This window comes from Brachyistius frenatus, unplaced genomic scaffold (genome assembly GCF_029030835.1).
Source record: "Brachyistius frenatus isolate BFR_SWC_R1_liver_20210118 unplaced genomic scaffold, ASM2903083v1 Contig_8, whole genome shotgun sequence".
NCBI classification, from domain to species: Eukaryota; Metazoa; Chordata; class Actinopteri; family Embiotocidae; genus Brachyistius; species Brachyistius frenatus.
In genome coordinates this window covers 3,169,483-3,197,358 of record NW_027210607.1, presented here as the reverse complement: position 1 = coordinate 3,197,358, position 27,876 = coordinate 3,169,483, and the positions used below count along the sequence as shown (strand labels likewise).

At 41.6% G+C, this 27,876-nt stretch overlaps 1 protein-coding gene across 4 annotated transcripts; it reads left to right on the top strand.

Annotated features, from left to right (window-relative positions):
* Positions 1 to 24,904, top strand: hs3st1l1 (heparan sulfate (glucosamine) 3-O-sulfotransferase 1-like1). 4 transcript variants are annotated; one of them, XM_069689919.1, is made up of 4 exons: positions 1 to 316; positions 21,524 to 21,581; positions 22,051 to 22,111; positions 23,358 to 24,904. In XM_069689919.1, exon 4 carries the CDS (start codon positions 23,547 to 23,549, stop codon positions 24,486 to 24,488), a length of 942 nt encoding a protein of 313 aa, XP_069546020.1. In that variant the 5' UTR covers positions 1 to 316; positions 21,524 to 21,581; positions 22,051 to 22,111; positions 23,358 to 23,546; the 3' UTR covers positions 24,489 to 24,904. The 4 variants fall into 4 exon arrangements, with proteins under 4 accessions (XP_069546020.1, XP_069546019.1, XP_069546021.1 ...); XM_069689918.1 differs by having other exon boundaries at positions 21,524 to 21,586; XM_069689920.1 differs by lacking the exons at positions 21,524 to 21,581; positions 22,051 to 22,111 and adding an exon at positions 11,179 to 11,230.
* Positions 24,905 to 27,876: the final 2,972 nt, after the last annotated feature.

Genomic DNA, 27,876 nt, shown 5'->3' with positions numbered 1-27,876 from the left:
ACGCAAAAGCAGCGGCTTGGCCACAACTCTGCCCGCGTTTCTCTACACAGGCTCGTCTGCGTGAGCCGGAGCCGGAGCCGGAGTCGAGTTCTTCCACTCTGAATAAACAAGGACTCCGCTCCCTCCCGGTGTCTGCTTTCCAATGAATCAGTGATGAGAGTGGCGGAGAGGAGCGACGGACGCGTTTCTTCTGTGTGGACCGGCGGCGTGTGCAAAAGTGCGCTCCGTGGTTCAGCATCATCTTCATCCTCCGCTCCTGAGATCAAGCCGAACCCCAGAGGCGCGCGGAGATCCTCACTGAACCCCCTCGTGCGAGGTAACCAGATTTTCCTCTAAAGATGTTCCTCTAAAGATGTTCCTCCACTTTGTGAAACACATTGTTCCTGAGCGACACGGCGGCTCACGTACGTGCTTTTTTTTTTAATATATATATATATTTTTAATGCAGCACTGCTCCAGCGTTTGACAAAATGATGTTTTATTCTTTTGAATTGACGGGCGACTAATTTATCAATTATTAAGGCAGAATAAGTCGCCTGGCAGAGAGCTGAATCTCTGACATTCTGGAGAATTATCATTTAACGCGTGAAAAAAAATGCCTTGTCTTTTTCCCTGCAGTTCACATTTAAATCGTCTGTAATAGAGTATTGATCAAACTAATTAAAATGCCACATCCAATAAATTAGCTTTACAAGGTCCCAAGAGCACACTCTTCTGTATATATCCTGTGGGCTGTGACATATAAAATCAGCTTCCTATTAAAAGTTTTGTCTGCATTTCATAAAGTTAGTGTATTAGAAATAGATAAAACACACATTCACAGAAGTTCTGCCTTCAGTGCTGGAGACTAGGTGCAAACCGAAGTCTCTATGCGGATGTTGAAGCATGAGCTCAAGTCACAGACTCAAACAGACAAGAACTGCTAATGATAATTGCCATTCTCCTGTTCCTGCTGAAATGTAGCCCTTGATGTAGTATTGTTTTCTCCTCAGTGCCATGTCTATCTGCCATCAGACCCTACCCAAGTGAAATTCCAGCAGCCACATATTACCAGTCACAGGATGCAAATTGCCACGGGCTGAGCAATTCACCTTTTGATTATGAGCATGTGGGTGTTGCCTTATGTGAGCTTGTGCTTGTAGCTGCAGGATTTGTCAAGGCATGAAGCCGGTGTTTGACTGGAATACGTTCTCTGATGAAACTGAAATGAAATGTATTGTTTTTCAGCTGCAGCTCCGTCCTATCCCGTGGCTAAAAGTGGGCTTTAATTGGTCTCTGTTTTAAAATAAGTGCAATCTTTTACAGCCTGAGCTGCACAGCAGAGTCTCTGTTGTGGGGGTGTTAATGTTCTGACAACTACTTTATAGGTTTAGACTGCTCATTACACGGAGAGGTGCTGCATATGTATATTAGTCTTTTTTTTTTTTTTTTAATCTTCCTACAGCAGGCTTTTGGTCCTTTTTTATTTATTTAATTTGGATGTAGAGAACAGGAAATATTGTAAGAATTTGTGCTAAAAGTTAATTAGTGACACATCTTTCAATCAAAAACTCAAAGTGGTAAAAAATTATAAATGCAACGCGTTACATGCAGAAATTCATAACTCAAAGGCCATTCCTTCAGTGAGAAATATAAATTGGCCAGAAAAGTGGGATACAGACACACAACAAAGGGCAAAAGGGCAACTTGAAAGAGGGGTCACCCTCATTATTTTCATACACGACTAATCAACATGAATGGGGCGACTGTGAGTCTCCAGCTAAACCGGAACAGATACTTTGTTTGCTTTGTCTCGGTCCTGGAACCGAATGCTAAAGTAAAGGCGAGGTCAGCGTGAGAAGACAGCAGGGCTGGACGCTCTATGAGATCAGCCCGACAGTAACTGTTTACGAGTTGGGTGGTTAAAGACGATGGTGGATTAGGGCGGTGTTATGATTTCTAAATCCCTCGGAGAAAGCTCGAGGTGTCTCTGTGATTTATGAGTGGACACACACCGGGGTCAGTGTATGTTACGGGAGACTTTCATGTGGGATGGATGGAATATGAAGGAGGAGGAGGAGGAGGAGATGGGGCAGAGAAGCAGCTCCTTGTGTACAATTTCCTGTTATTAGGTTTTTGCATGATGGAGTTTATCCAGTTGGCTCCACTTGAGCAAAGAGGGGGGTGGAAGAGAAAAACAACCGAACAAAATTGCCTCTTCTTTTCCTCAAGTTTTCCTAATCAAGAGCGATAGAACGTAACAAGAGAATGGGATTAATATTTGATGAGGTTATGTTTGCTGAATTAAAGGATGAAAACTTTTAGCTGGGATATTTGTTAAAAATGCAAATGAAGTCCAGAGATTTCCTCTTTTCTATGGTTGTGGGGGTTGATTTTCTCTCGAGATAAAAAGAAAAGCTGTCATGAAATAATTTTCTGCTGTACATTGTGCACAATGCACCCCCAAGGCCGTGCATTCTGTATGGAAGTCCTACTGAAATGAAAATACATAATTAACTGTATGTCAGTGCTGTTTGTGGTGAAAACTGTAATTTGCTCAAAACGAGACATTAAACCTTTTTATGTACATTTATTTTACTGTAGTGGTAGCACCCTCTGTATTTGAGGCATGGTAACGTACTTTAATTTGATTGGTTCAATGTCTGTAATGGCAGACACTAAAAGTAGTTTGTAACGTCACTGGTCACCCCGGCAGGTAACCAGCTCGAGGCTGTTGTTTGCTGTTCAACCTGTAATTTGAGCTCTCCCTACCATACCGAATGAATTTGCATGTTGGCCACTGCATTTGTGTTTTGAATTGTGGAGTTACATGCTCTCTTCTGAGGTTACAGAGCTTTCTGTTGCAGAGCTTTGACAGTCTGGTAGGCTACCAACAAGCTTTCTTTCTTATGCAAGATAAACATCATTGAGTGTGGTGGAGCTGCTAATGCTTAGCAGGTGTTGAACTAAAGTGAAAAAAGTATCGTCCGGAGAGAATCAGAGCTTATGTTAACAAGCGGAGCTAACAATAACAAGCTAGTCTCTCCAGGTTGATGGCGTCCACTTTCAGAGTGAAGTATGCACTCAGCAGGCTGTCCTATGGGCAGAAATGGGTGTCACTCTAAACTGAATTGGAATCATTTGAATTTAAAATTACTCATCTACAATTGTATTAAAAAAAAAAAAAAAAAAATAAAAATTGAATCACATGAGACTGATTTGCAAAAAACTTGAAACCAAGTGTTGAATTATGACATTTAATTAATTTGCTCCGAAACTGTATTTGGTCTAAGGATGGCAATTTCAAGCAAAACTACCATTCCAAATTCCCTCTGCTCTATTCTATTTTTCTTCAAATAAAGTCCGTGACCCACCCCCTGTGTACTTCTGCATTCAGTTCTCACAATTCAAATTTAATTCATGAAATTCAATTTCAGTTTGTGTCTTATACATGTCTGGGAAGAGCAGTGAGTACAGAGTCACATTCATGCTATTACTGGTACACAGAAAAACATTTCATATAATCAGCGAGTTTCGAAACTGTTACCGTTACATGTGAACAGAGCGCGGCACTGTGACACAAACCATCGTCTCAAAAAACACAGACATATACGTAGATCGTGCAAGCTGCTCATATTTACGTTGGTTGTGACCTCTAGCGGCCATAGTAATTACAACGAAAAAGGAGGTAGTCAGGTGACATTTTAAATAGTGAAAATGTCCACGTAGAGAGAAGGTTGAGGGTGGTTGGTTGGACGGATTAAACACAACACTTTCACCCATAGACTGTAAACAGAAATGGACGTAATCTCCGGTGCAATACCACTGAAGACCACTAAGGGCTGGCTCCAAAAAACCTCTGGCTCCTGTAGACTCGCATTCAAAAAGCATAAACTTCTCTCATGAAATAATACATTTTTCTTCTGAAAATAATTCTACAATTAATAATACATCTGGCCTTTTAGAGGTATGCTTGGGGGCGTAGCTTGTTTGATTCACATGCCTTGAGTGCAGTCAGGTTAGTGGGATAGGTCGGTGTGTATTGTGCAGCCGGGTCTGATCCACCCCTCACTTCTCTCCAGCTCCAACCGGTCGTCCAAATATGGTCACCTTTGGCCAAAAGGAAATCCCCCGAAAAAAAACCCAACAAGCCGGTGAAAGTGAGGAAAGTGTTAATATCAGTTAATAAATGTTAAAGTCCAAGGGTCAGTTTGAAGGAGTGGCTTCCCCTTGTTCCCATGTGACTGCGTTCACAGGGACCAGGTATCATTATTTCCTGTGCGCTCAGTTTAATCGGAGTTGTCAGCTGTCATGTGCTTGTTGATTGACTTTGATCTGAGCTAATGATCGCTCTCTTCATCCCGGAGCCTCAGGACTCATTCATCATGTTCGCAGCCGCTCTCAGTTTCTAAACTGAGCCGTTTGACCGATCAGATTCTCTGTTCTGCTGCCTTCTTGATTTTGGATATTTAAACCGCTGTGATTAGGTCACCCGAGTACAATCATTCTTCCAGCATTGTGTTGTTAATGTCGTACAGAGGCTGATTTTTTTGTGTGCCTGTAGAGTTGACTGGATCCCCTGTGTGCCTCCCCCGTGGACTGATTACTGATCAGACTAGCATTTCATATCAGCCTTGTGGGGGGAAATTAGAGGATTAGCAACAACTTCATGCTTATTCCCTACGTATCTTCCAGGCTTCCAAATCCTGTGCAAGCCATTGTTATTTTAAGTAGCTTGGCAATTGAGCGTGGAAGCAAGCTCTAATTCTCCCAAGTCTTCGGAGCGGCAGAGAGCTAGCGTTTTGTTTTGGAGCTACCTCTCCTGCTATTCGTGTTCTTTCATAATGTGGAAGTGAGCAACTGAGCGAGGGCTGCGGAGCTGGCTGCTAGGACCTCTTCACTCCACTCCTTGGTTCATACATAATAGATAAGTCACTGTAACTTACAGTACAGGGCATAACTAGGCTAATGCCCAGATTTGCATATTTGTGCCGAATTCCATTATTCATGAGTTCGTGGCAGGCAGCGATCCACAACGCGAAGAGTCACCTCGGTCCATATGATGCGCATCATATGTGAGGGGCCGATACCCACCACCTGCACCGACCGCATCTAGTTGAAAAGGCAGCACAGAAGCCGTCTTTTGCCAGGCGCTCGGCAGCCGCGTCTTCCTCATCAAAAGCCGGAGTCTGAACTCCTGCCTTTGGGAAAGCCTTGTTAAGGAGGCGCACGGTCTGATGTCAGAATCAGACAACGGGCTTCTTCCGACCATCCTGAAATAAAAAGACAGACTAGGAGCAGTGACACCTTGTAGCGAACAGATTTCATGAGTCACTTTTTCCATCAAGAGGTTCGAGAAAAGCCTGACGCCGCCATCATCGCCAAGTAGTAGATTTATCATTCCACTTGATGATGGGCAAAGTTATTTATTCATTACCTTTGTTCTCTGCCTGCATCGGAGGAACACATGCCAGGCCCGTCCCTCATTATTGGTGATCGTGTGTCATACATCCCTTTTTATTTTCATGTGTATATATATATATATATATATATATATCACACCGATGTCTTGTCATATTTGTCAGATTAATGGTATATCTGTTGCTTTGGAGAGCACGACCCCGTCATGTGAATTGAGATTTGTTTTGATTCAGATGCCTCTGCTCCGCCATATGTATCAATTTATTTTGTGTGGGTGTGTGCGGTTTTGTGCGACCGTGAAAAGGGAAAGTAACAGATAGTGTTATGAGATTTTCTGTTTGTGAAATATGTTCCGCATGTGTCAGGGGGGCCCCAAGAACAGACTATTTAACATTTTAATGATATGATTTGTCTGCACCTCAGCGTTTTGCCATTAATTTAGTGATTTTTAAGGTGATCAGGGGAGCTAAAGAGGGACTTCATGTCGAGGTGGGTTTATGTTTTGCATTTTTAAAGGAGTCAAATCACTGTTTGTTCCCCATTTAGAAAAAAAAAAGTAGCAGTCTGTCTGTTAAATTATCTTTACTTAGTTAAAGACATTCCCCTCTTTTGTCTGTTTCCTTGTCTCTGCACATAATATTAAAGGAGCAGATGAATACTCATGAGAACAAAATGTCAAGCATCGGTTGGTCCTCCTGACTTGCACTCTTGCAACTGCCACAAGCAACACTTGACATTTGTTCCAAAGGCGGCGATCTGGGTTTGTTTAAATATGAAATTTGATCCTAAGACACATTGATTTAGGTTTTGTTGTGGGAAGGTCAGATACCTAACAAAGGCAGCGCAGACAAACTCTTCTTTGATTTCCAAGTTAGGCGCAAAAGAAGGTGAAAATAATGACTGGCCGTGTCCTCAGATCAAAAAGCCTTCAGTCCTTGTTAAGCGTTGGACAGAGCTAAACTATTGTTGAAGGAGTAAACTGATTGCCAAAAGGTCCAAAAAGTATTTTACAAGTAAATATACTGTTAACAGTAAGTATTTAACCGGACTCACACACAAATGCATTAAGGTGAGGCACAAAGTCGTCCGACCACTATTAATGATGTCGCCCTCGTGCTTACTGACGAAGGGTTTAGCAGCAATATCCTGAGGCTGTGCAGGGAGCTGTCCGTGGTGCTGAATGACACCGTTCATCTTGCTTTTTGGGAGGCAGAATGCCCCGATGAGCACCTCTCTTCGCCCTGCCTCCGAGGGGAATACCGCTCATCTCAAACTTGAAATTGAACTGTAAAATATGCCATTCCTCTGCCTTAGATTTCCTCTCTTTCTTTCTTTCTTCTTTTTTTTTCTTTTTCTTTTTCTTTTTTTGCCTTAAAGGCAGAGAGGTGACACAAAGCATTGTAGCAGAACTATATGTATGTCTGGATCTAAAAATAGTCAGCATTATGACAACACTCAAAAGCAAGGATTCAGTGGCACACAATGCATTTAGGAAATAAATAATCATGTAATGTCATCAGTAGGCTTATTGTTGGTGACCTCGTTTCACGTGAACATTGTTGCCTCCTCCCATGAAGAGGATGTTGCTGCTCATGAGCCCTTCCCTGCACCTTTGTGACACCTTCCTGAATAGAATAAAAATGGTGAATCCTTCCAGAGACTCTGAACTCGGACAATCCAGTCATAATACATTTGATAATATTGATAATGTTTCAGAGATGTGTTCACTGAACTCCATTATCTTTGTTGAGGATACAACTGCATGTATTTGTATTAGAAGTATGTTTCTCATATATTTTCCAGTTCATTTACATGTGTAGATTTGTAGGTGAAGAATATTTGAAACAATGTGTGAGGATTTATTCATTTAGTTAATTAATTAATCATTTAAATAATATGTTCCAGCCAAACAAATGTTTCTCCAATTTTTTTTATTATCAGAATTTTTGACTTTTTTTTTTCTGTATATGATGGTTGATTGCATATTGTGGGACTTTGGACTGTTGGTCCAAGAATATTATGCAATGCAAAGCTTCTATACTTGACACTATGTCGTGAGTAACTAGTAGAATACAATTAATTTTGAAGGTGTTTTGTCCACCAAAACAATTGGACACACGATAATAATACTGTAATGTAGAGCTAAAAAAAACAGGATGAGTTGATCACCTGAAACTACTCAACAGCTATTCAGCTATTTTACTTGATTAGTTTACATGGCTTTACAAGCAAAACAAAAATCACCTTCTTTGATTCCAGCATTTCTGGTATGATGATTTTTGTTTATTTGTCACACATGATAGTAAAATATATATTTTGGGGTTCTGATGTCATTGGTGGTTGGCATTTTTTTCACTATTTTTTTTTTCACTATCATGTATCTTAAAAAATAAACTAATTCATTATAAAATGATCAAATAATAGTTTATCTACTAACAGGTGAATAATAATAAGAAATAACAGTGATCAATAATCAGTAGATGAATTGACCACTGCTGCAGCCCAAATATGCTGTAATGCATTTCAGGACAACTAATTCTAGCTTTATAAGTGAATGTAGTAGATTCCGAACCTCTCTTTTCACCTCAGCCCTATAGGCATTTTTTTTTTTTTTTTTTTTTTTTTTATTCCCTGAACAAACATCCTTAAATTCAGTCAGTTCCACAACTGAGGCCAAAACATATAACCTTGATGTATGGATCACTTGGAATTTTGAAATGCAATAAGTCTTATTATCTGAATCACCAGGCCAGATATATATATAAAAAAAATAAAAAAAATAAAGGATGAAAAACATTTAGCTTCTGTCTAGTTGTAGCTGTAAATTAGAGAGTGAATAACTTGTTGAAATTCCACACACACTAGTAAAACTGAACAGAAATGACTGTGACAGAGTGCAGTATCATTATCTGTGGATATAAAGATATAATCAGCATGGATAATTTGAAGTTCTCTCAGATATTGGAGACATTCAGATTAGCTACATTTTCATTTAACCACATCCTTTTTCAAGTTTTTTTTAATGTTTTAATTTCACTTGATACCACATTTGTACACTCGTTCTAATCTTGTAATTACATCAATTATTGTTTCCACAAATCCACAATGTGTGTAGCAGATGTTCAGTATTTATTATTGTTTATTGTTTGATCAGTTAATAAGTATGAGAGGGGATAATTTGGGATTTAAGAGGATAGTGATGATTATTTTTATCATCAAGGAAAACGAGCCTAAAGGATGACATAAACGGGATTTAAGAAAATAAAACGCTGACACTCGAAACAGCTTCAGTTTTCATTTTTGTTACCAGTATGTTCAACTTGAAATACATCTCCTCCAAATCATGTTATTTTAAATCCATACCCACTCTAAATTAACCCATTTACAGTGCTTCGCTTTAGTGTCAGGTAAATATTTAATGGCATGTATGTGAAACATGTGTTCGTTTTGCGTGTGTATGCATATTCCATTATTGGAAATATTTATGCTGCAGGCATTTTGCTGCGTAGTCGTTCACATTTTAGCATCAGAGAGCTGACACAGATTTGTGTTTTATAGTATTTATCCTTCTATAGGATTTTAAAATGCGTTAATGCGGATTTATTAAAGGTTATTTTGTACTTTTTTTTTCAATATATATCTGATGCTCTCTTTGGTTTGAAGAGTGAGTGTCTGATAAAAAAAACAAAAAAACAACTGTCCCATTTCACAGGATGTCTCGAGGCTAGCTTGACCCGATAAAAACCGGACAGAATTTGGCCCTCACCTTCAGCCTGACTTTCCATCACACGGCTTCCTCTTTACATCATACCCCCTCTGTGAACTGCAGCATGATTACAATGTGCGGGCTGTTCTGCTCCACAGTTCTGGAGTACAGTAAGGATTAACAGTGGCATTTGATGTCAGGTTTTAAGGTTCCAAAGAATACTGTAACATCCTCATTTAATCACTTTATGTTAAAGTACAAAAAAGGTGTTTCCGACCATTGAAAGTGAGCTTTTATTATTACATTTGTTTAAATCCCTCAGATGGTTGAAGTCACTAGAGAGAGGATTCTTACTGTGGCTCTGAGAAGTTTCCTCTGTATCTGTGCACTGATGCTTTCTGGAGCAACAGATGTAGTTGCATTGGTCTGTGATTTAATGCAAGGAGCACTCCACTTGGGAAAACTCATTGGCCAGCAAATTAAACCATTACCTCCCCAGTTGGAGTTAAATATGGAGAATTGACTCATTCAATGTGTGATTACTATGTAATACAGCTGTCTAAACAATGGCAGCCACTCAATCCTGCAAGTAAATTCTGCTTCTTTGCAAGATAAGGGCTGCAATTGCTTGTCAGGGGCACAGTGAAGTTTTATTAAAAGATGCATGCTAAGAAGTCAAAAGAATTCATCTGTTGGGATTCATTATGAGATGGATCTATTCTGAAGATTTGTCTTCATTATCCAGCCAAGCACCAGGCAGATAACACTGCCTCATTTGCTTTCCGAGCCTCAATTTTCCCTGAGCGATAATGCGGCATCTCTTTTGTGTGGCTGTGGTAAAGACAAGCAAGCCATTTTCAAAATGCGTGCAGGATTACAAAGGTTAATCATCAATTTAAAGCTAATCTTTGTTAAATACCAATAGAAGCATGGTCTGTGCTCGAGAAAGATGTAATCAGGCAAACCCCAAAACAATCCTCTATCTAAATGAAGTGAAAGATGGTTAATCTAGGCTTTACAGCTAGAGTTGGAGAGCAAAGAAGGAGGAGGATTGCATCACACTTCTCAACGAATGTTACACAGTTTGCCAGATTTAGTTGTCGGGTCTATGGGGCTAACCTCAGAACCCGTACCACTTCTCCCCATGCTTTTAAGCCGAATTAGATTAATCACCAACAAAGCACACCCAATTTTTCTTTGCTGCAGCAAAGCAATTTCACTCCCATCCTGCTTCAGCTGTGAGGAGTCTGCTGGAACTATCCACATGTATTTACCCTACCTTCATTGTTGCCATGGAGTTGAGATAATTATGGAGTTTTAAAATTACGCAATCAAGGACAAGATCCCTGTAACCCAGACTGGGAAAATGAGCACTTCATTTTCTCCTTTTTTCTCAGCTAATATGGGGACGACTGGGAACACGGGATCCTACTCATTGTCTGGTCTGGTGAAACAGGGCTGCCAAGTTGGCTAATTAAAGTTTGAGCTATAGTTCCCTTTTATTCCGCCCTTTTCATATTTGTTAAAGGTGACACTTCATGATATCAGAGCAAACATTTTAGAAGACATATAGAAGCTAAAGGGAAATAATCCTCTCATGCAGATATGTAGAGTTGTAGTAAATATGAAAAAGTAGAGCATTCACACATGACACTAGCAGGGCTTCATCCAGCCCAGGCCTGTGGGGACCAGATGGATTACATCATGCTGATTTCGTTACATCCACAATTCATGATCAGACTTCTTGCACGATCAAGAGAACATTCGTTATCCAGCTTGCTGTCATGCTAATATAATACACCCATCAGTCCACTGGAGAATACCGTGTCAGTGTCACATTTTGCCTCATTTAGGTGTGAAAAGTACAAAGTATGAACTGTTGCTTTAGTACACAAACAATCAGGACGTACTTCATCGAAAAAAAAAAAAAATGCATTGAACTTTGACCCTCTTGGTCATATCTGTCGCAATCAGTAGCGCAACATTTGAATTAAAAGGAAAAAGAATGTGGTTTGAGACATTTTACTTTTCTTTTTAATGTCTCTTCTACTTCTTCCTTTTGCGAATTGCAGCCCAGCAGAGCATTAGCGCCGCCAACTCTCTCGGCAGATCAGTCGATGTAACGTACGTATGTTTTGTTGCATACGTAGATCAGAACAGCCAGAGTACCATGCTGGCCTGCATACTGCAAAATACGAATGAATGCACTTGGACATCCGGATGTGTTTGGCATTTTACATGCTATGTTTTGGGACATAATACATCTTTTTTTCCTGGATGCTGATAGTACAAGTATCGGAATGCACAGAATGTCTGAAAGAATCATAGAAACAGTCACAGGGCAATCACAAATTATCTCTTACTTTTTCAAATATGTATGTGTTGTATGTTCATATTGTAAAAAAAAAAAAAAACACTTGGACGGATCATTATTTTGATGCTGGTGTTGGGGGAATTCAAGTAGACACAATTTAAAAGGAATCGGGGTAAATTATGAAGGTAAAATATTCATGACATCCCTCTGAGGCAACGGTTTTAAAAAAGTAGGAGATAAAAGTTTTATATTATTTTTGTCAAACTTTTTGACTAATAAGTTAAGGTCAGGACAAAACATTGCATTTCCCATTAACCTGAGCCATTTCAAGTCTCTCGGGCAGGAATTTACAATAATGGGAAATAGAATCAGCTCACCTTAATGGCAGAGGCAGTAATTCCACTGACAAGGTAGACTCCTTTAATAAAGATAAGCCCCCCAAGAAAATCAATAAGCTGAACTAATTTCAAGAGGACTCAGACTTGTCTAGACAAACACAGCATTCACACTGAACCAAATATTTTTAAAATACCTTTTTCATTGATATTGCTTTGAGAACCCACCGAGGCTGTTTTCCCATCTTTGCTACAAGATACAGCAACAAAGCGAGCCGTATAGGTAATCCTGAGGATGCCCTTTCTCTCACTCCTTTTATTCCCCCATTAGGCCCCCGATGCTGGGTCCACAAACTTCTCTAATTAAGAATTCGTCTTTAGCAAATTTACCCATAAAACAGCCCTTGCTGCAGAACGTGGGGTGATAAAAGAAGTTATTGGGCCTGCGACCTCCTTTGCCTCTTATCTCCCATAAACACTTCAGTTGGTTTTACAGGGCCATGGAGGCGGCAGAACGAGCATTAAGCCAAAGGGGAATAGTGAGGGGGACTGATGACTTATTCATGAAGAATGGCGCAACAACAGGGCACAGATGAAACTGACAGTGAGAAGTACTATAAGTTGTTATGTAGTTCTGATAAGACTTGTCTCTTACTTGTAGTTGATTGATGTTTGGGCCGGGCCCCGTTTCACTATGCACCATGGTCATTTTTGAAATGATAAAACACAGAGTGCTCGAGCTCCTTTGGAGGAAGGACTAATTATTAGCTCATTAGCTTTTACCAGAGTTCAAACATTAGCTTGCTGTTTTAGCATCGCAGAGACAAAGCTCGACTCTACTATGAAAGTCTCCCTGCTCAAATGACATGATGTTTTATTCCCTCTATCTTCTTAACCTGATTCTGTCAAGGCCAGAATTGCACATGCACAGATATTGTAATTAAGTCGCAGACAGGTTTTTTTTTTTGAGCTGTTAAAATGAACATGTGCATTTCTTCACATGTGAGTCACCTAACTGCTTTTGTTTTGCTTTTCACTTGAATTCAATTCAGTTTTTACCCACACCTCATCTCAGTTTGTGCATGCTCCAGTGATTTAAACTGATGGCAAATCCCACCTGGCTATGGAGGCTGAACACAAGAAGTGTATGACAGGATTGCATTCAAACCGCTGCTAGTGTTATGTTCGCCAGACAGAACAAGAGGAGAAAGTATAAAGTATCAGAGAGTGCCAATACTTGTGGTTAGCCTTCCTTGAAAATGTCTGTAAACAGAGCTTTGCTGGTTGTGGAGTCTCGCTTTGAAAGCGGATGTAAAGCCCAGCTGGCACCGGCATTTTCATCTGCTCTCAGGCAGAGGCAGAAATTCTGCACCGAGGTAAGGCCGAAAGGCAGCTCCGGCGCTACATAGGCTATAGTGTGGGGCAGAGCGAATGCAAACGCTGTAAACAATGTAATGGTAGAGTGTGGGACAGCCGCGTGGCGCGCCGAAGCTTTAAATCCTCCCCCCGTCTCTGCCCAGTCAGCCCTCTGAAGCACTCCCGGCACGAGGAAATGGAGCTGGAGATTGTTATTATAGATAAACACTTCTCTTACGATCTAGTTTGCCCTGCAAGTGGGAAATTACAAGGATGCTGCTCAAAGTTGAGCACAGAGGCGACTGATTTTATTTGCCTTCGAGGTGCCAGTGTCACAAACCGTGCTCAGCAAATTACCCTGAGCAGTGTGTTTACAACTGGTCGTCCTTTTGACCATTTACAGGTTTGAATTTGTAGACTTGTATGAGAGGGGGTTGACAGTATTATTCAGAAACAGTTTTTATGATCATTATTTTTGTGGTGCTCCAATATTAAGATTTGTTTTCCTTTTATTGTCTGTTCCTTTAAACTGAATATTTTTTTGGTTTAGGACACAAGACAATTTGTCCATGTTTCCTTTGGTTCTCAGAGTTTTGGTGTAAATTAATCGGGCAGATAAATTTGATATAGAAGATGATGGTTTGTTGGAACCTTATACATTTGTTGAATTTAATTCTAAAAGGCTCGAATGTTTTTAATTCAAAAGCAAAGTATAACCCTAACCCTAACCCTGCATATTGATGTGGGTTCATATTGCCCGAGGACAGACTTGAAAATCATGAACCTCTCCTTTAATGAAATGTTGTCTGTCTGAAACAGACATGTTCATTAAAAGAATGACTTGGCGAGTTTTAAACTTAGCACTGATAAACGACCGAGCCACCTCGGCCCACACGGTCTGATCCCTCTGATTATGTTACAATCGATGGCCGGCATGTGAAGCGACAACTTGAATTACTTATGCAGATGAGGTAGCTCGATACTGTGAAAGTTCAAGTTCAAGGTTATTGGCTGTGGCTAAATGATATCCCAGAAATGCGCGGCTGTCGCTGTCAGTCTGATGCTCTTTCCATTTCTCATCTGCATATCTCACAGTTACGCTCCACTGATTTGTCATTCACACGTACGCCACAAACAAATGAAGCCAATCCAAGGCTTTGCGCTGATGTCATAGTCAAGTCATGTACGCTGATGGTCAACCGACTGCTGCTCCCTGACTTTCTTCAACTTGATCGCACTTTTCTGACTGTCAAGAAAGAAACTTGAGGTATGCGGCGGCTGCTCGAGGTATTTCTACCTTGGCATTCTTTGTTTCTGCACACCGTGTACTCAGGCTGGCTACGCAGAGTGCTCCCTCTTGTTTATTTGCTGTGTATGTCAGTGATATCCTGCTGTTGCAGCAGGAAGCACCAGAACCAGAACTGACAAATCTAACTATACAATGCTTCAACCTCTGATGCGAACAAACCCAGGACCACCCCCCTTCCTCCGTGGGAAAACGTTTTTAAGTTGAATGCTTTATTATCAGCTCTCTAACTGCCGCCTGGCGTTGAATCGCTTCAGCGCTTGGCAGCCAACAGCACATCACAGAAGGTCCAAATACTAAACCTCGAGTTCTGCAGTGCTGAATACATATTTGTGATGGCGGGAAAACACTGGCAGATCTGCGGCGTGTGCCTTCCAATAGGATGCTGCTGTGCCAGAGCGTGAAAGGTTTTCCAAGTCCTGGAGAACTGCACACACCAGCTGTAGTTTGGGGAAATAAACACAAGTTATAAGTTGACCTCCTTGAAGAAAATAGCACGCCCCTAGTGTGCATATACCTTAGCTAACATGTATTACGTGCTGCTCCATGGAGTGCAGCATGCTCTGTGCATAATTCCAGCCCAGGCTAAAGTGGGATTACGCTTGATGTATTACTTAATGCTGTTTATGAGCTGTTAGATTGATGCCATTTAATATACAACTGTACAAGATCATAAAATTCTCCAAACATTGTGCATTTCTCTGCACTTTTCATCAGTGATATCTTTGTCAGCATCCGGCAGCTCTTCGCATAGTTTTTGCACTTAACTATTCATCACATCGGCCTCATCAAAGATTAAGAGTATCCTCACAGTTCATTACAAGATGCCTTGCTTTTTATTTGATGGAGTAATTCATCCATAATACATGTGTATATTGCCATTTTCAGGATGCCTGCGAAACTGGAGAGCAGCATCGGCATTCCAAAGACTTAAACCCCCAAAAAGGGCGAATAAAGTCAGTGCATTTGTTTTGATTAAGTCAAAAAAAAACGTGCCTTCCCTCAGCTATGAACCGCAGAGCAATTACTGTACACGGAGAAGATCAGACTCATTGTGAGAACCGGGGAAGGTGTGATGGGAAAAGCATGATAAGAATTACAGTAGCAGCAAATTGGTAGAGCAAAATTAGTTTTATCTTAGTGTGGGTGATGAAGAGGCTATTGCAGCGAGGCGATCTTGATGTGGTGGGAAGCATGGGTGCTTTATCAGAAGTGGCAGGCTGAATGAGGATGATCAGGCAACTCTCTGATTGAATTCCTTCTCATAGTCTGTTGTTGTTTCTGACGGACCGCGGAACACTTTCCTGAGTGAGTCAGCGTCCCTGGGATTGGTTGCCTCCACTCATCCAAGGGTGATAGCAAGTCAGCCTATTTTATCTGCGAAAATGCCTCCTGGGAATCCAGACAATGTCAGCTGATGCTTGAAATACATCTCAGCGCATTGACAAATGTCAGAGCTAAACTGGAAGAGGCCCGGGCCAGAGTATGCAGCGGGGTAACGGAGGCTGTGAAAGCAATCCCGTGGTAGTTGAACAATGGTGCATTTTAGGCCGGGTAAGTGGAGGGGCGGTTGCCATGGCAAAATGACAGTTTGTAGCTCTGCAGCATTGTTTGACTCCTGTAATTTCTGCTGAGATCAGGAAAACCAAGAGCATTTTCAAGATGCTTTGAGGTGTTGCTTGTTCATACAGATCTTCATTCGAAATCTGCCAATAGAGCCTAAACATATACTTATTTATGTGGCACAGGCCGTCATCATGTTGGATGGCTCATGTTCTACGTATGCACAGATGGCAGTGGGCAGAAAGATTGGTAATTGGAAGAGCCTGCTTTGCACACTGAACCACTCTGCAGGGGGAAAAAACCACAAGCTGAAGAGATCACTACACCGAGGAAGTTTAATTCGACGTAAAGATCACAATTAAAACACTGTAATTAGTGTCCGAGGCTATATGTGTCTCAATGACAGATTACACCCTCTTCAAGTCTGTTCAAGTTTGTTAATGAATGCTTGTGCTGACATGTGGGTGTGGATTAGGTCATTGTCTTACTCATACGCTCCAGAAATAGCCAAATATCGCTTTCCATCTGAGCAGTCTGATTTCTTCTCAAAACAATGAAACGTTTCTCCGTCGTCGGTTTCAACATGTGAAACGCTGCTGAGGTGTCCGTATCAATATTAGATCTGTCCTAGTTCTGGCCTTTTCTCAGACTGCTGAGACTCGAGGTGGAAAGTCTATTCAAAGTCTCCATTATCCGTCGAACACGTCGTACCAGACCTATCAGTTCAATGTAGAGTTCCATTGCTGCCATTGATGTCGCTAAAAAGAGTCAAATATCTCTTCATATAATACATTTTGCTAATGAAATTTGAAGCTGAATTGAATTTAGGTATTCAAGTTGTCTTCATCCACAATGGACCAGGTAGTCAGTGAGTCGGGATAGGGCCACGTTTCGGTCCCCCTCCGCCTCCTGTGGTTCCTGTAATGAAAGAAAAGGATGAGAGGAAGCAGAAAATGAGTTTGGATTTGTGCGATAAATGAGAGAGAAAGGGCTTAAAAACACCTACATGGGTAAGAACAGGAAACCAAATTAGAGCACAGCGTGGTCTTTGTTCCCGGACCTGAAGAGAGACTGTAGCAAAGGCAAACATAAACCAAAGAGCACCCTCATAATCCGATGTACAAAGCTTCTTATGTTTCTCCTTCAATCATGTGGTCGTCCTGGGTGTTCTCACTTTAATTCCGAAAACTCGATCTTGGAGGTTAGCTTGTATCTGTTTTGAAGTTTTACTTGGTTCCCTCTCCACCGTTCGAACTATTCCTCTTTGCAATAGTATTCGTTTTTCAAGGAGGTTGGCTACGGTCTCATGGGCATTAAAGTTCCTATAAATATTATCAGCCGTGGTCACAGGGACATCAAGCTGCTTGGAGATGGCCCTGTATGTTTACCCATGCTTGGCAATTATTTTCTGTCTCATCTCCTCAGACATCTTTCTTCTCTTTTTCCTCATGAGTACTTTTCTTCCTTTTAACAGGCTGAATATCTGATTATAAAACTGACGACATAATCCACTTATTTATCACCACTTTTAAGACGTATCAATATTTGTGCAGGCCATTTCAGAACATTGAGTATTGATTTCAATTGAATTAAGTTTAATACTTTCCAGGGAAAACAGAGCATTGTTGTAATTTGATGGGAGGACACCAACTGTGTCTGTTTTTATCAGTCATATCATTCTTGCCAACAGTGATGCACTGGTGAACCCAGGAAGCGCCCAAGTTCAATGATATTGGCTCAAGACACGTATCCACCAGGTGGCCCCAGAGGAGAGTATTACTGTGATGCTGGTTCCAGTGGCATTGCAGTTGCCAATTTATTAGGTACACCTAGTTAAAAAGAATCCAGTCAAATATAATGGTCTTGCAATGAATCCTTTTTTATGAAGCTTGATGTTTAATTCAACTGTGTGGTAATTGTGGAGCATGTACTTCGCTGCTGAGTTTCACTGTATTACACTGACAGGAGTTTATATTATTTTGTCTACCCCATTTAATATCAATGAAGGCAGGTACTGCAGCTCTCTGTGTAATACAATGCAGTTCAATACCTCTACAAACGACACCATCGCAAAGTTGATTCAGCATCTCTCTGCATTTGTTTTAGCCAGGTGTACCTAATAAACTGGCAACTGAGTATTATTTTGAGCTGTAATACCTTGGATCTCACTCATTGCAACATTGTTTTGCTGGTGACAAATTTTCCTCTAGTTGTTTTTTTTCTTTTAGTCATTAAATTGATGAGAAATATATTGTCGCTATAAAGTAAAGTTGGCAAAAGAGCACCCGACTCGTCAGGACAGTTGTCTCGTACTAAAAGTATCTTCCACCTTCAGAGGGTTCAGAGGGCACCTCAGTCAAGGCCACCTCTGTTGTAGTTTTCTAGCGGAGGGAGAGCATTGCTCATTCCCCGACCGCCTTCCCCTGACCCGCCTGCTTACTGAGAGTGGCGACTCAAGCTTACAACAGCCTCCAACCTACATATACCCCCATAAGTGGCTGTAATATACCAACAATGAAAATAGATTGGGACGACTCGTGCACACATGATTCCTCACATCATGATCAAGCTAGCTTTGTGGGAAGATTGAAATGCTCAGCAGTGCTCAAGGCGTCCACTTGAAATCCCTTTGCATTGTTATGCAGAGCGTTTGGATAGTTGACAAAAATTGGGGATTTTTACTTGTTCTGTTCTGGATTATACCTCATATCCCCCCCCAGAAATTAAATATGTGAGCAGCTTTTTATAACTATGCTGGCTTCTGTACTGTCTCTGTGCATGACACATATCACTGTATCTATAAGGGTAAGGTTAAGAAGGAAGAAAAAAAATGATCATCTCTCTCCTCTGTGAGCAGCTGAAGTCTTAACTTGTAACAGAAATTAATAAAGTGAGCCAGGAATCCCACTGTGAACCAAAATGCATCCATAATTTAAAACCGGTCTTGCATGTGGGAGTGAGGTTTCAGAGTTACAGTTGGATGTGTGTGGGTGGGGAATACATTGTACTGGTTTTTTGAGGGCCTGCTGGAGAGAAGGGCTGAGGGAAAAAAAGGTAGGAGCAAAGGGGAAAGTGCAACAGAAAGCAGGCTGACGGTGCCTTTCTGTGTCCCAAGTGATGTTTTGTTTTGAGGGGGGGTGGAAGGGTCAGAGGCATCTTGCACGAGATCATCTAACAACGCTGTGAGCCACTGATAAAGAGATACAAGAGGCTGAGATGGAAGCAAGGCAAAGACACAGTCAGGAGATCAGAAGAGATTTCTACGCTCAGGTCTGCTTCAGATTGTATTTTTTTTTTTGGTCTTTGCCCATGCTGGAAACAAAACGGTATTCTATCACAGCTGCGTGAATTCTTTCAAACGTGTGACCACACCAGAAAAAATGCATAGGAACAATGATTTATCCTTATAACTTGCTCACTTGAATCCATTTAACAGTAAGTGCCGCCCTTTGTAATCAGGCTTTATCGTCGTACAAATTATTTTGTACTAACGTCTCTAATGAGCAGCCATTAAAAAAAATAACAAAGCTGCCCTGTACAATACCTGCTGCCCGCCACAGTTAATGGCGCGGGGGGGCTGCTACATATGAATGAGGGTTTGTTCTGAAGATGTATAGAGGCAGCTGTTTGGGTTAATTTGTGGGAACCTGGCTTCCTGTGGCACCGGGAACCTGTGGAGCCCTCCTCTTAGCCTTAGTGGGATATAATGAATAGTGCAGCTCTGTTAGCACTGCTGTGTGCTCAGGCAGTATAGGCAGCACTTTTGCTCCGGTGCCAGATGAGTTTTGAAGCCGAGATAATAGTCGGCAAGTGTGCGTGTGGGGGGCTCTGTATCGTGGGTTCAAGTGGGAATTCGGTATAGGTTTGATTTTGTTATCTCAGCAACCGTGCCACTGCCTGCACTCAGTTCAACTTCTGTACCCACTTACTTATAATCAGGGTCAAATAGGGGATGGAGAGTATCCCAGTATGCAGGGCAGGGAGACATCTTCAGCCTGATAGGACACTCACAGAGCTAATGCATGTAAAACTAATGCAGTCAAAGTGTCTTCTCTACTTCCTGTCCCGAACTGGTCGCCCCTCACTCCCAGTCTAATTAAAAAAGTCGAGCCGTTTTAAAAGACAGGGAGGGACTTAACTGTAACTGAAGAGGTATTAAGTGTTCATATTAGGGATGCACTGATACCACGATCTGCTAATACTAAGTAACCAACATTAGTCTTCTCTTGAAATTTAAAATACCTCACTGGGGTATTTTTTTATGTAACATTCAGCCTGGCGCTGCTGTGTCCCCCAAAGCAAAAAACTATTGATTACATCATGGCCAATTGGTGCTTTGAGTTGGTGCCTAAATCTATTCAGCGCAACGGATCAGTGCATCACTAGTTTCCAATCTGGTTTATATCACTGTATAGTGAAAATATTGTTAGCAACAGAAAAGGGGAAATGCGGCACTGCAGTACGTGTTTGATAAAGCCGTGTACACCCTGTAGCACTTCCACTTCAACCCGCATCTCACCTCAGCTGAATTTCACGTCGCCACTTCTGGCCTAGCCACACCTTGGTGCGTTTGCCTGTGGAGGATTAAGCTGGTGCACCTCCAGGGCTCCAGAGGGAAATGAGTACAAGTAGAACATGCAAACTCTATAAGCAAATAAAAAATACAAAAAAAAAGTGCCCAGAGCAGGGATCTGAATATAGACTCTCTTGTTGTGAATCAGTAGTGAGCAACCACACACAGGTGATATGTATATCCTGCTCTTTTTAATCTTCTCCCTGCCACCCTGTGCCACTGGCCACACAGTGGAAATATTCCTGGTTAAGTGGTCTGCCAGATGACGTGGCCCCCATGTGCCGAATGAAGAGCTGGAAAGATATGCATCAAGTGCTGAATAACACAATAAGGCCCAGCGGAATGTGAAACAAGGGCTCCTTCCAGGTGGCGGTGCGCTGTGAGAGAAGTGGGGGGAATTGGATGAGACAGAAAGCTCGTCTGGCTGCCTGGCTGTTAGCATTGGACTTGGCAGCTCTCTGCCAGCGAAACGCTGACAGGCAGGCGCGCCTGTCACAGCACATAAGTGCCTCCTTGCACAACCACGGGCCCTCTAGGGCAGGTCAGCTCTCCTGCGCTCAGCACACAGGCCCGGTGCCACAGTCCAGGCACGGATTGTAGTGTGAAGTGGGGGCATGTGTCATAGCCTTTATATGGTTGAAAAACTCTGTAAGGTGAGATAAAGGCCACTAGTGACATCACAGAAGTGCATCTGTGCACATTGGTAGTTCGACTCTTCACATTTGCTTTAAAAGACGAAGTGATTTAAAATGTATTTCTGCAAGAAGATAATTATTAATTACAGCTGGTCACTAAAACAACCAAAGTGCACAGATTTAAAGGAGCAGTGTTGGATTTAACTGTTTTAATATTACAACCAGCCTCGTTCTCCCCTTTGAAGTGTGTCAGAGAATCTGTGGTGGCGATGAAACTCGTATAAAATATGAAATGCCCTCTCTAGAGCCAATGTTTGGTTTGTCCGTTACTGTAGAAACGTGGGCACTCTGTGGAAGAGGATCCGCTCCCTATGAAGATATAAAGGGCTTATTGTAAGGTAACCATAACACAACAATTCTTATGTTTGGTGATTGTACTCATTAAAAACAAAATAAAGAAATATACATGCCCTCTAAATCCTACACACTGCTCATTTAATCAGTGATTATCTTATAATTTAATTATAATAATAACACATTTTATTTAATTTGATAATTCCTACAGATCACACTTTCAGATCAATTTATTTAAAAAAAAGTGTGTTTAAAAAACGGTCTCTTTTTAATTATAATGGTGGATCATTTTAGACTAAAACTGTTTTTTAAAGCGTTATTTTGGCATTATCCAACACAAATTGAGATGGACGTCCTCAGCTCTTCGTTACATACAGAGTGCTTTCCGTATTTTTTTTTTCTGATAATTATTGGTAAATATGGACATAAAAAGGCTATTAAGAAAATAACTGCTATCAAAGAAAAGATGCATTTAACAATATACTGTTTCTACTCTAAACCCCAACAGATGCAATTACAGTAGATGCAGAAAGTGAGGGAGGACTTCAGAAATGTCTTGATGTGACTAAGTAAGTTGTAGTGAACACTCTGTCCGTCTGTGTGCATCCTCGTGTTTGTGGCGGTGTGTTCCCAGGCTGAGAGTATCTGCATGTGTTTAGATTACCTTCCCGTGACCTTTGCTGTTGAAGCTGGATGTTTGCATAGCCGGGCCCTGTTGTTTTGACTAGCACTGTGTAAGCAACAGCTCTCTCGGCCGGTTTTCCTCGTGAGGACATCTGAAGGCTTGCTTGCTTTTTAAATTAAGTCCATGACATTTGAAAATGTTCCTTCTGCTATTTCAACTCATGGCTGCTTGCTACAGAGTAATGGATCATTTTTATATGGAATTTCTTGTGAAATAAATGAAGTGAAGGTAAACCATTTGATCAGTGTCTATTGAAAGCACAAAAACAAGGCAAATATTTAAATATTTAACAGCAACATGTTCAAAGTTTAAAAAGATGAGGCAGCAGATTAGGATTTTCCCATTGTTTTGAATGAAGGGCTCCTCTGCACTGTTATAAGTCAAATTCAACACTCAAACTCCTCCTCCTCGTTGTTTGCTGAAATCCATTGCTCTGCTATTGATTTTCTTGGCATGTATAGGAAATCAAAGCCACCTAGAAGTGGGAATTTATCTGATTTCCTGCAATACATTTGTTCCTTAGATGTCTCCAGATACCTTGATTTTGATTGCCCTGGAGAGGTGGTGTGTGTGTGTGTGTGTGTGTGTGTGTGTGTGTGTGTGTGTGTGTGTGTGTGTGTGTGTGTGTGTGTGTGTGTGTGTGTGTGTGTGTGTGTGTGTGTGTGTGTGTGTGTGTGTGTGTGTGTGTGTGTGTGTGTGTGTGTGTGTGTGTGTGTGAGAGAAGTGTATCGATTCAGGTGTGGATTTTGACCTGGTAAAGGAAGACAAAGCGCTTCGGACTTGTCTTCTGGCCTTCAGCCACACATGCATACCTCAGACACGTGTGATGAGCTGTCTGACTAAATGTTTTTCAGCTGGAAAAATTACAGTATCAATTGAAAGTGACTTTATAGAGTGAGAAAGCAGATGGAAAGAGGTGAGATGAAAAGAGACTCAAAGAAAGATGAATTGAGATTATCCTTTTGAGATGATACACTTATAACAGACATGGATTGTATTTATGGCAGGATTACTTTTTCAGGGGAATGAGGAAAGTGCCATTTCAGTATAATACAGACATTCATTCTGCTTTATATGCCCGAAATCTAAAAGCCTTTTCTTTTTTTTTTTGTCTTTGTTCTCCCCTACAGATGTGCTGTGGACTGCCAATGATTTTTCCTCCTCCTCCTCCAGTTCAGATTCAATGGCAGACAAAGACTGCATTTCTCACTGCTCTTGTTACCACTGAGCTCAGAAAGACAGATCTGGTGTGCAGCTAAACCACTGTCTCCTATCTCGCTTCTCTCTCTTTGCCAGTCTCCACTCTTGAGTCCATCACCATGGCTTGTTTTCTGGCATCAGCCTTTCTCCTGGTTCTCCAGACATATGCAGCCCCACCTGAGCTTGTCCAGGCAGGATTTGGCATAACACTGGATCCCATGGACTTTGATCCTGGTCTACCAGCCAACTTCACTGGAGATGTGACATCTTCTCCACCGCCAGGAACTAGCAAACGAGCCCCACATAGTATCATTATCGGGGTACGCAAAGGAGGCACGAGAGCGCTGTTGGAGATGCTGGACATACACCCTGAGGTTGCTGCTGCCGCCACCGAGGTGCACTTCTTTGACTGGGATGAGAACTATGCCAAGGGCTTCGAGTGGTACCGTGAGCTGATGCCCTACTCTTACCCACACCAGATCACAGTAGAAAAAACTCCGGGTTACTTCACCTCGGCCCTCGCACCGGAACGCATCTGTGCCATGAACTCGTCTATAAAGCTGCTACTGATCTTGCGAGACCCGGCCGAGCGGGTCATCTCCGACTACACCCAGGTGTACTTCAACCGGCTGGAGAACCACAAGCCGGTGCAAGCCATCGAGAACCTGCTAGTGCGCAACGGAGGCCTAAATATCCGGTACAAGGCCATTCAGAGGAGCCTGTATGACATCCACATGCGTAACTGGCTGCGCCACTTCCCCTTGGAACAGATACACATAGTGGACGGGGATGCTCTGATCCGCGACCCCCTGCCGGAGCTTCAGAAGGTGGAGCGCTTCCTCAACTTGCCGCCCAGGATAGTATCCTCTAACTTCTACTTCAACCAGACCAAGGGGTTTTACTGCATCCGGAGTGACGGTCGGGAACGCTGTCTGCACGAGTCTAAGGGACGTCCTCATCCTGCCGTTAACAGCACCGTCCTCCAGCAGCTCCGCTCCTACCTACAGGAACACAACCGAACCTTCTTCAGGCTGGTGAAGCGCACTTTTGACTGGCAATAAGGAAACTCAGATTCTGAACCGAACTCAACAGAGCCAGTACCTTGCCTGTGACGTGGGCAAAAAAGAGGGGTATAGAGCACTTTACAGACATTTAAAAAGCCCTTTGAATAGCCTCTTTATAACTACTGTTGTGATCTCTGGTTTCAGCAAAGCAGTTCTATATTTACACGATAAGGCAAAAAAATAAATAATGAAAAACTGTAACTAGAGGCATAAGATTAAAAGGAAGAACCTCCAAGCTTAATAAGTCATTCTCTGTGCTGGAAGCATTTAAGTGGTCAAACTGCAGTGAAAACAAATTTATGAAACTGATGAACTTTTTTTCCCCCCTCTCTCTTGTTTGATATTCTTGTTCTTGATAATAAATTGTTCTGCTTTCAAATGTACAAGAGAAGCGGCATGTTTGTATCTGTCTTCATTTCATTCAGGCCATCGAAAGCCCCTGAGCCCTCTAACCTGTGTTATTTAGGGAGTATACTGAGGTAGGCAGAGGCATTGAAATGAGCCTTTGATTTGCTGTGGTGGAAGGTAGACATTAATGCAAGGAAATGGGTACCCTGGAGCAGCGCTTTAGTCGTACAGGAATCACTAATAGCTTTGGACATTGAAGGTAGCCAGTGCCTGCAGCTAAATCACTCAAATCTCCATAGTCAGCAAGCTCAAATCCACGGAGCTTCTGTTGCATTTTGCTGCTGCGCTGTTCAACAATTTGCCCAGGTGTTAAATGTAGTCATTAAATGATATGCCTAACAGTGCTGTAAATCCTTCACAAATGACACCGTATCTGCGTAGATAGCCTTTCTACATACCATCTCTTTCCTGAATCATACACAGCATGCAGTTTTTCCCAGAAACAGCTTGTCGTCTTATGCACAACAGATAGACATGGGTCATGTTTCTTTCATTGATTAGGCTTTAAACAGCAGCCAAAGCTACAGCTCCACTGGGATATGATATTCATGTGATCTCCCCCCTCTGTCTGCTGGAATAAGCACTACAACTCTCCCAAGGCAAACAGTCATTGATGCTACACTGGATCTATATCCTGAACTGAACACGGGAGGGGGGGGGATAAAGCTGGGGGCTATATCGAAATATGCTGAATATTTATTTGAGTAGTATGGTTCACGGGTGATTTGGGATTTTGAATTATAATTAGACTGGAAAATTGGGTGTGTAGACAATTTTTGAATGTTGAAAAAGTCAGTGGAAAGTGAAATTACCCTGAACTCATCTCTCAGGGACTTTTCTCCCCTCTGCTCACCAGGGGGCACTTGGACTCCAGAGTAACTCATGAGGGACCTGCATGTCTAGACATGCTCTCTCTAGGATCCCCGCTGTCGGTGCACACACAGGTGAAGGGCCTGCGACAGTCACCCTGTGACCCTGTCTGCTCTGGTATGTATCACACGGCCGCTCATCTGGAAGATAACGAACCATCCTGCGGCACAATCAGCCTTGCACAGAGACACATAAGCGCGCACATTACCCATCATTCCCAAGGTGCTACATTGGCGCAGCACATTGTTTCCATTAAGCAGGTGGGCAGGAAGGACAAAAGGGCAGGTTTGCTTACAATATGAGAACACGCTGAACAAATTCCCATTTACAGCCTTTATTTAGATGAGTGTGCTTGCTGGGACCTGCACAGTGCATCTGCAACAGTCTAATCTTGGGCTCAGAGGAGCTGCAGTTGAGCAACGGGTTGTTCAAGGATAAGGATATTCTTATCAGTAAATCCCCTTAAGTTCACGTCATTACAACAAATGCAATGACGTGACTCTTTTTTGGAGTTGTGTAGGAATTAGCGTTTAAATGCAGGATGTTAAACTGTGACCACACTGACTTTTTTGGAGGATAATCCAGTGTTGGTTTTGGTTTGTTGGCAAATAATACTGCCATTCCAAATGTATTTATGTATTACTCTTACTGCATATAGAGCAAAACTACTGTGGAAATGATGGTTCCTTATTGTGTTGTTCTCTAAAAAGAGTCTACAAGCAGGCTACCAGCTCTGCCAGCAGCAGTTCTGCTTGTCCCTCAGGGAGTTGTAGAGTATTTTTGTGATTGCTGCAATCAAAAATGTTTGATTTTGCAGTGGATTTTCTCAAAAATAACAGAGTTTTTTGCAATAGAATTGTGGGTATTACAAAAAGTTGTAAATTGAGGAAAAACCATAGATTATTTTTAGAAACTACCTGATAAAGAGTAATATGTTCACTTTCTTTGACAATAAGCACGCTGCACATCACAGAAATATTTTAGTTCTAACCTTCTAACCAGAACAGGCAGTCTGTGACTCATAACAGAATACAAAGGCTTCATCTGCAGTCAAAATAAGAGCTTTGGATGCTGTTTACTTCATATTAATGAAAATGAAATGTAATATTATTTCAGCACATAGGCCTACTGTATATATGCTCCCAAAAAAAAGAGCTAAGCTGATTGCAAATGAGGAGTTATTTTTGTTAGCGAGGTTTTTTGTGGAGAGGCTACTTTATGCCGTAATACTTTCAGCAAAGCTTCTATCGAGTATATTTTAGCGGAAAAATCATGTGAATGTTGCAAAACTGCAAGCTCTGGCAAATGTTGCGGAGATTACTTGAATTTGTGTTAATAATTGCGACCGAGAGATCTTGATTCTCTGGAGGGACTGTTTGACTTACAGCACACTAGTTCCAGACATACTAGCTATTGTCACTATGCTAACATGCCAATTATGTACTTAAAATGGACACTATTATACCCATCTGTGTTAAGTATATTATTTATAGCAAGCAAAGATTTGCTTATCAGCACTAAACACAAAATACAGTTGAAATTTTGACCTGATGGTGGTGCTAAGGAAAATGTAATATTTGTACCGAATGTCATGGTAAGACAACATCTGGCTACAAAGTGTACCACTTAAAAAAAATCATTGTGTTAAATCCTTTGTTATGAAATACAAATGATCTGCCCAATGCACTATGTTGAGTATCACCTTTTCTGTACAATGATAAAAAAAAAAATAATAATAAAAAAAAGCTGCTTTGGTTGTGACATGCTGTAATGCAAGTCATTTAAAACCCTGACACTAACAACTTTCTTTAAGTAACGGCTACTATTGAGTGAGTCACTTATCACGGCATGTCTTTGATAACTGCCAACCTCTGGCGTAATTAAAGGTTTGAGGGGTGGTCGGGAGCAATCTGCTGTAGATGTTTTGGCTGGTCTTGTCATCCTAGAAGCCTCTAATGATCTGTCTGGGATTGTGATTGATGAAGCACTTAGCATCGAATCAAAGCAGGAGGAACGCTCGCTGCTTGCTAAGCTGTTTGCAAACTAACAGCCACTGTATTTGCTTGATACAAGTCTATTACAAAGGTGTCCTTGATTTGAATTAATG

Excerpts from the sequence above, each read along its gene's own strand:
- hs3st1l1 (XM_069689917.1), top strand. The coding sequence starts at position 23,547 with ATGGCTTGTTTTCTGGCATCAGCCTTTCTCCTGGTTCTCCAGACATAT.